The sequence below is a fragment of the Erpetoichthys calabaricus genome, chromosome 2, assembly GCF_900747795.2.
Source record: "Erpetoichthys calabaricus chromosome 2, fErpCal1.3, whole genome shotgun sequence".
NCBI classification, from domain to species: domain Eukaryota; kingdom Metazoa; phylum Chordata; class Cladistia; order Polypteriformes; family Polypteridae; genus Erpetoichthys; species Erpetoichthys calabaricus.
In genome coordinates, this window is record NC_041395.2 from 69,753,621 (window position 1) to 69,762,742 (window position 9,122).

Consider the following 9,122-nt stretch of genomic DNA (forward strand, 5'->3'; position numbering starts at 1 on the left):
TCAGTGTTCGTGCTCACAAACTGGTTTGTACGTCTCACTGAAGAGAGTCGTTCAAAAGCAATGAATCATTCACAGATTACCCATCACTACTCTATACATAGAATCATACCATGGATACAAAAATGTAACGCTTTTATTAAGCTAAAACACACATGGCAGGGGGAACAGAGGAGGAACCCAAATTATAAGTCAAGCAACAGTTGTATGGTGGGTGGTGCAGCTTATCCACTTGCTCACCAAAACATCTTTCTTTTGACTCTCGCACTCTCTCTCTCTCTTTCTTTCATCCTGTCTGCTTTTTCTACATACACTCTTTTTTGTCTGAAAACTCAATATGTTGTTGGCCATTGGGTGGCTTTGAACGTCCTCCTTGGTAAGTTAATTTTTTTTTTGTTCATTTAAAAAAAAAAAAAAACACTTCTGGGATTATGTTGACAGCAGTTTGTTTAGTTTTGTTTAGCATCTTATGCAAAAACTTACTACTATAAGTAGTGAACATTGTGGAGAAAAGAGCAACTAATGCACCCCTGTAGTAAAGGGCATGTCTGGAGTAACCCTTTTTCCCATGACAGCCTTCTGTATAAGCCCCCAATTAGGTTTCTCTATTTAGTCTTAGAAAATGCTAATCATTCCGTATTTTAGTTGTGACTAATTTCTCACAATAGTAACTTATGGAGATATTGCACATGAAAACAACACCTTGCCAAGTACACTAGTTTCAATCACTAATTACACCAAATTAAAAAAATTAAAAGAGCTGAGTAATCAGGTGCTCTATTCCTGCAAAGCTCATGGGCTGCAAACAGCATTAGTTCGGTGTCATTATTTTTGCCAGTCAGGTAGCTCTTTTTTAACCTTGCATTCAAATAGAAAATATTTCTTTAAGTATCAACAACAGTTCCCAGACAGAAAATGATCAGCCCACCATCTCCAGTTAAGAAAAAATAAACATGTTTAAATTCTGCAGGTTTTGTAAAGGTTTCGTAATATTGCTGACTACATTTGAAATGTTATTTCAGAGTTTCTGTTTAGGGTTTTACCTTTAATGTGGTAGTCTGGTTCAATTTCTTGTTATCATTGTTGATGTGGTGCAAGTAATAAAATGTTCTTTAAAATGCACTAATAACGTAGCCTTCATGCTCTGAGTGGGACCTCCTACAGTATGTGTGTTAGCAGTACTGATGCGAATAAATGATAAGGATGTGTTTTCTAATGCCAACATGATTAAAAAATATAGAAGAGAATTCAGAAATATGGAAACAGTTTGAATTAATCATATGAATCATTCTAAGGCAAGTGGTTTGTGATGCTTTGATGATTACTTGATCAGATGGTGGGTGGTGTGAATGCGGAGGCAGGAGAATGGGTCAGATTTATTCACAGGTGGGCAGGATACTTCATCTTGCAGAAATTGTTTTTTAAGATAGTTTTGCTTAATGACATTTATATTTTATATTTCCATAATATGTGATTCTTAAGAAAGAGAGACTTAATAAGTGAGCACAACTGTGTTAGATGTTGAAGATAAGTTTTTTTTTTGTTTGCCAGTTTGCTGTATTTTTAATATTATTGCCCAGCACAGGCAAGTGATTTTTCATCAGATTTAGTGCTAACTAAATTATAGTGCAAAAACTGACAAAATCTATTACATGGTAATAGGGATTATTATTATTACATGGTAGGGATAACAAAATATGAATACAGTCTCACAAGTACCGGTACTTTTTTTCCTTCCAAAAATATAAACCATGCATACATGTTTATCCCAAACCACTTAATAAAGTACACTTATAAAGTATACAATGTACAGGCGTATCCACAAATCATTTTCAGGGTGGAATGAGAAAGTACGTAAGTTACTGAGAGATCACACTATTTGGCTTCCCTAACAATGACTGTGCCAAAGTAGTGGAACAAACACTTACAGCCAATAGCCAGGAGGGGTAAGGCGATTTAAGGGTTGAAAAACATATGAAGGTGGGAGCAACTGCTCCACACTGCCATCACAGCCAATATGCTATCTGACCCCCCCCCCCCCCCCCCCCCCCCCCACTTGGAGCTAGTTAAGTAGGTAGGTACTCAAACTGACCACATCAGATCAAATGGCTCTACATTAGAAAGTTATGATTTCCACGGTTGTAAAAAACTCACCAGTTGAGGCTTTACCTTCAGATACTGGTCTTAGACCTCCAAAAAAGGCCTATCAATAATATGAGCTTCATCCTAAACTGCAGAAAGACTTAATGACCTGCACTTGCCCAACAATAAGAGGTGAAGACTTTAAAATAAAATAAAAATAGAAATTGGAAAGAGAAAAACCGTAAAAGCTCTAGCCCTGGTAACAGGAAAAAAAAACATTTATTTATGGAATTATTACCAGGAAGCAAACGTGGGATTTAAAAAAAAAAAAAGTAAACCTAAAAGCAAACAAGTCCAAATCTAGAATCCTAAAAACAGTACTTGTAAATTAGAGTGGGGTCTACTAACCAAAAAATATAAACTAATCCAAAAATCCATAAAATAACAACAACAATGCTGAAGCAGCCCATCAATGGAGTACCCGACCTTAAATAGTGCTAAGGGCGGCAGCATGTGGCCCCAACCCCTTAGGTTTTATCTACAGGGTGGTCCAGATCTAATTATGCAATTTTCATTTTGCTATCACTTATTAAGTTTATTACGTAGAGAATTCACAAAAAATAATTTTTTTGCCGATAGATGGCAGCACCTGCCCTGCATTCGTTTATTACAAGATATTTCAAACAATTCTTTTGTCTTGCATTGTTTTCCTGCATTGCATTAAAAGTTGCACAATTAGATCTGGACCACCCTATATTATGTGCACAAAGCACATAACAAAAAAAAAAAAACAGTGACAAAGAAAAATACTTTAAATAAAGTATTCATTGAGTAACAAGAAAACAAAAACAAAATTAACAGCAATATTTACTAAATATTTAAAAAAGCAAAAAAAGTGTTTCTTTTTTTTACATCCTCCTATCAGCACAACTACTATTCAAGTCAGAGGTGTCATGAATTGGAAGTCCTTAAAGCACATAAGTCCCATAAATACTTCCAAAATTGCCCACTGGGGGGATTACTGTGAAAAACCCTGACTAAATACAAAAAGAGCTTTGAAAATTCTTGACAAAGTAAAAGATTTATTTTTAACAAAAATGCTCTGTAGCACAAGAAGCTATGTGGAACACAAAAAGGAATTTGCCTAATGTTTAGTAAGGCAATCCATAGCAAACACAGACCCTATACAAATACCAAAGAAAGGTCAAAAGTCAGAGCAAAGGTTCATAAATCCAGGAAATCACAGTAAGCACAATAGAAACACATGTAAACACTCCACTCCCTTTGTGGATACACCTGTGCATTGTACTGTAAACACATTCAAAATTAATCATCAGGATTTATGGAAGACCCTCTGGATTTATAGGGCAGTTTCTGGTGGTGATTGGTAGGTGGCACCGCCTCTTGGGGGACCACCCACAAAACACATGGTACATAACCAAGGCATTGGTTCATAGACAAAACGAAAAACAAAGAATACAAAAAAATGCAAGCAATTTAAATGTAAACAAAATAATATAAAATGAACAAAAAAAGGACATAAATATTTAAAACTGCAGCCAGAGGAGGAACCCTGGCTGAAACATGACAAGTGGCACAATTTGTGGCGTTAGATCTAATTTGATTTTTTTTCTATGAGTCCTCATTGCCTCGTTTGTTTTTAGCTATGGGCAATATGAAGCAACTGAACATTCTCATGATCCGCAGTCTTGTTCTCTTCAATCCAGATTGATACCATCATAAAAACACTTAACAATTAAAAGCTCAATAAATAGTTTACCCAGAACTATGAGATTTAGTCAGATTAGCCTAATATGAACTGTAGCTTGAAAATAGGCCAGCTATGACGATAACATTCCAAATTACCTCCCCAGCTAGGTTTGGCAACATCAATATGGTATCTGCATATTTATGTTGCTTCAACAATATTTTGGTATCTGGTAACTCTTCATTTCCTTGATCAGTCCATTTAAAGCATAGGTTCCCAAACTTTTTTGGGTCAGGGCCCACGTTTTCAAAGTGATTTGATAGCACCGCCCTTGGGTGGACTATACTATACTATATATTGAAAAACAAGGACAGATTTTAAATTTTTTTTATTAGAAGATATTAACAATATTGGTGTACTGCTCAAAGTATAAGTAAAAAATATATTTTACTAAAAAAATGAATATAATATTATTAGTGAGAGGCTGAGCTTGGTGTGAAGACACTCATTTTTCGATGTTTGGTGCCATTTCTGTCATCAGCAATCATAAATTGCCTCATTCCACTATTGACAATCTGTTTGTTTTCTTTATTAATAGATTGTTGACAATGCTAAATCCTCTTTCGGCTAAATATGATGATGGGAGACTTGTAGATTGTCTAATTTGTGTTGCCACCAGGGAAAAGTAGTGTTTCTTCCCAATAAAGAGGCGTATCCGTGAGATTTGTTGTTTGGTGAAAGTGAAATCCACATACGTGAGCGGCAGAGATGCGAAGTGGCTGGCGCGTAGCGCTGGGCAGGTGGTTGACGAGTGAAGCGAGCAGGGTGCAAAGCCCCCTAGTTTTTCATATGTAGGTTCACGTAAGTTTTCCTTTGAATGTGATCTGTAGGTACCGCACTGTAATTTTATGTTTACACTTGCTCTGAAGGAATTCCGAAATAATCTGGTATTGACAAAAAACTTCTCACGTATTTATAGTAATGTTCAATGAATTTGTTAAAACATGCATAGATTCAGTCCTCTGCACATGCGTTAATCATGTAAGGACTTGCATGATCTGAGAATGCATGACTTGTGCAAACTTGTAAATATAATGTACCAATACCTACTATTTAATACGGATGGGTCTTTCTTAATGAACATTTAGAATAATTGGTTGAAACATGCATTCGATGATTTTTAGTATTAATCAAACTTCTCAGCGCGTTCTTGCGAGTATTGCCCAACTGTACCGCCCCCATTGGGAACCTTAGGTTTAAAGCATGAAAAATAGTGGTAGAGTACTGTCTCTATTGGAAAGGTGCTATATAAATAATAATAATAATAATAATTCTTTACATTTATATAGCGCTTTGTCTTACTAATTAAAGCACTCCACGCAGGGAGAACCCAGGTTGTGAACCCATGATATCATTACTGCGAGGTGCATCTTTACAGTTATAATTTTCATTAATACTTGTAGCATGATGTTCTAAACTAATGACCAAATTATAATCTCAGTGGGTCAATATAAAGAATTATACTCTTTCATTTATAATCTTTTTGTTTTGAAGATACGGAAACCGTTAGCAGGAGCCTTTATGGACTAATAGCTACCAGCTTCACAGCTTTAGGCACCTGGTTTCGGACCCAGAACCCTGTTACTCTTCATTCAGAATTTGGGTGCGATTTGAGTAGGAACTTCTCTCATATGCCAAAGATGTGGTGCTAAGTTATATGGTAACCCTAAACTTGCTTGGTAAAAGTTAGTGTGCTGGTTTAGGCTTCAAATTCACATGACTCTATAGTGGAAAAAAAGGTTGAGTAAGAGATGGCTTAATAGATGAAAATAAGTACACACTTTACACAAAGGGTAGTGAGGGTCTAAAGTAAACTTCCCAAGCATGGTGTTGTAGCAAACATGCTTTACAATTTAAGAAATAAATACAAGATAAAGGAAAGCTTAGTCAAAAGTGAATGGTTTCTCCTACTTTATAGACCTTTGTAGTGCCTTGAAAATGAAGGTTTCTACTTATCTATACAAAATGGTATTTTTGCTGAATGGAGTTTCACAGAGCAAAGCAAGAGTTAACACACTAAGTCCAGTTTAGCCTTTATGGATATCTCTGGAAAATCCAACTTCAATTAGTAGGGTAAGCAACTACAGAGACCTACAACTCCATGTTGCTTATTAAATGATCTAACAGCTTTGCAAGAATCACATTTTATCCTGTCTTTTTGATTTCTGCTTTTAAGGCAGAATGTCTGGGACATTAAATCATTTATTCTATTTTTCCTCTGTTTTCACCAAAGGAACATGACATGGTTGCTTATTCATAGCAGGCTTTGCCTTTTTTTTGCATCATCAGTTTATTCCTCTGTCATCTAATGGGCTTTCATCAAAATTGAGATATTTAAATAAGGAAAGCTTTCTATGTGTCATCTGTAGCATATCCAAGTCAAGTTACAGAGGGCAGGCACGGCTTATTTGTTTTCATCTATAAAGGTTTGGTGGACTACAGAACAGGTCATTCGTTTTCAAAACTTAATGCACGTGAAGTGTGACACAATTCTAGAATAATTTGTCTAACACAGAAAAGATTTATTTTCTACATAATGTTTTTCATGGCTCATAAACAATGATGGATTGTCCTAATTTTTACTTTAATTTCTTACTGTACAGTTCAGTAATTTCACAGATATTAAAGAAAAAAATATGAACAATCTGCTGCTTCTTGGCAGTCATTATCTGTAATGTAAAAGAGCTGCAAAAACGAGTAATTTTATTGAAATATTTGTCTTAGGGATTGCTTTCGTCATAGTGATCTCTTCTTTTTTTTTTGCAGCTTGGGTCTCTCCTCAACATGCCAGTACCTGCCTACAATGGACTTAATAGGTAATGTGGATATTTTACAATTTGTCTTGAGATAGCATTTTTCTGTAACATTCGTAATACATGCTGTCCAAATGTTGTCACTTGTTTTATTTGAGATTGTGTGCCATGCTTTTCGTAGCATATAACATATTTAAAGAAATATTGATATTCCACTCATCCATCTGTTTTCAAACCCACTCATTTTGGTGAGAATCATGGGGAATAAATTGACAGTTTTGCATTAATTTTCTTAATGATAAATAAGCAATTTCATAGTAGTGCAACACATAGCACTGGTGTTTAATGGATTCAGAGTTATAGATGTTATAATTCAATTTTTCATTTTATTTATTTAAAGTACATCCTTGCAGCATTACTTTTTGGCTGTTTCTGGTCCATTTATGGTTTTATGGTTATATTTGCACAAAGTGATTTTTTTATATATCAAATAAAATTATAAATGAATGTCATTCATGACTTGTGAGATGCATATATATTTTTTTGTCATTGCCATGTTGCTGTTGCTGTTCCAGCATTGCTGGGATTGAGTACCGGAAGTTGTATTAGGTGATTAGGTTTAAACATCAGTGTCTTTGACACCCTAGTACCTGAGTCTGCGGACATTCAAACAAAGCAGTCTTTATCTTTGTAAAATGACTTTCAATTTTCAATCTCTGGCTTGTTTTCTTGACTTTGATTTATCATTAGACGAAAGAAGGCTGATTTTCTTGCAACAAACCAGGCTTTGTATGAATGTCTATTTCAAGGTTGCTATTACTCTTTTCAACCATCCGCCTCCCTGGTTGTGTCGTATCAATAGATATTTCCATGTTCTTCCCGTGTCTGTGTGTGTTTTCCTCTGGGTCCTCTAGTTTTTCTCGCACATCTAAAAATGTGTGCAGTTTGGCAACTTCAAATGAGCCCTGGGTTATTGGGAGTGTGACAGTGTATGAAAGAACCCTGCAATGGTCTAGCATTGTGTCCAGGCCTAGTTCATAAGTTGACAAAGAAACTGGCGTCCCGTAAACCTGAATTGCAAGATAGAAAGTGTGATATCATTAAACAAATACAATGATCCGTTAAAAATAAGAATTACTAAATATCATTAGACATTTCGTAATTAACCCAGTAAGATAAGGACGTACACACTCACAAATATTTACAAGAGAATATGTATTTAGACTGTATTTGTGATGTTCTTTAAGGCAGTGCTTTTAGAATAACTGGGATTGGTTCCTGCCTTGTGCCCTGTGTTGGCTGGGATTGGCTCCAGCAGACCCCCGTGACCTTGTGTTCGGATTCAGCGGGTTGGAAAATGGATGGATGGATGGATGGATGAAATACTTCACTGACAGACATACCTTTGGACTGCTTTGCACCTAACATTTGTCAGGAGTGCTGTTTTATTTCGGAATAACTGAAACAGAGTCCTGTAACCTGCACACAAACAGAAACCCTTTTAAACTAAAGTTTCAGAAACTTTCTAGGATTGGTTAAAGGCTCAGTGAGACCAGAGACAAGTAAACTAAAGTAAAACCACTATGACCAGGTAATGACAAAGTGTGTGCTGAGCATGGGAAATGTGTTTGTTGTAAAACTAATTGCAAGTTCATAATAATCATGGAAAGAATTATGTAACTGGAATCATTCTAAGAATTAAAGATTTTTGCAACTTTTTAGTCAATTATCAGACATGAGGAAAATACAATGATTGCTTGGAAAGGTAGAAAGTTTAGAAATAAAACGAATGGGTCTGGTGAATTGAAATGTGCTGTGGAGTCTCACTGGGGATCCAGGGGCTTCTGATGAGATGGTGCAGGAACAGAATGGAGCTATGGCATCAGTATGAATTAATTTAAATATTTATAAAAAGTACCGTAACTAGTAAATATTTTGTAGGGAAAAATTCTATCATCTAAAAAATTAGCTCAGATGCAATTTATGTTTAATAAATTGTTTTGAAGCTCACCTCATGCGCATTAAAATATTTCATTTAAACATTGTATGCATAGTTTGTGATATGAGCACTCTTAATGAATGTATGTCAGTGGTGGGTGCAACAAGGAGAAAACAAGAAGAAAAAGAAACATGTACTTCTTTAACTACTTAACCTTTTCAGTGTAAAAAAATAACGTCACTTGAAATATCGTATACTGTGCTATTTAATACGTACTCCTCTGTTATCTTAAAGCAGTGGTTTTTAACCCTGGTCCTGAGTACTCACTATTTTTTTGTAGCCAATTTCTTAATTAGAAGCCAATCATGCTGTTAATGGAACATGTCGTTTAATTAAATGGTTCACTCCTACTCTCAGTCTGCTGTGGCAAAATGTTAGCAATATACATTTTACATTTCAAAGAAAATCAACCATGCTTAAAAAGCGATGTTTATTAGCTTCACTCCTTTTTTTCTTTTACTTCTTTCTAAATAATTTGTTTGACTGGTTCTAACAATTTGTGATGAGCATTCTTTAATGCAAA

The 9,122-nt window shown here is 35.4% G+C and overlaps 1 protein-coding gene across 1 annotated transcript in view; it reads left to right on the forward strand.

Moving 5' to 3' along the window:
* The window catches only part of LOC114645279 (uncharacterized), a 593,479-nt gene extending 586,812 nt beyond the window's left edge, over positions 1 to 6,667 (forward strand). Inside the window, exon 11 of the mRNA XM_051922489.1 lies at positions 6,614 to 6,667. Within this exon, the coding sequence (XP_051778449.1) occupies positions 6,614 to 6,667 (54 nt within the window). The remainder of the gene's footprint in view (positions 1 to 6,613) is intronic.
* Positions 6,668 to 9,122: the final 2,455 nt, after the last annotated feature.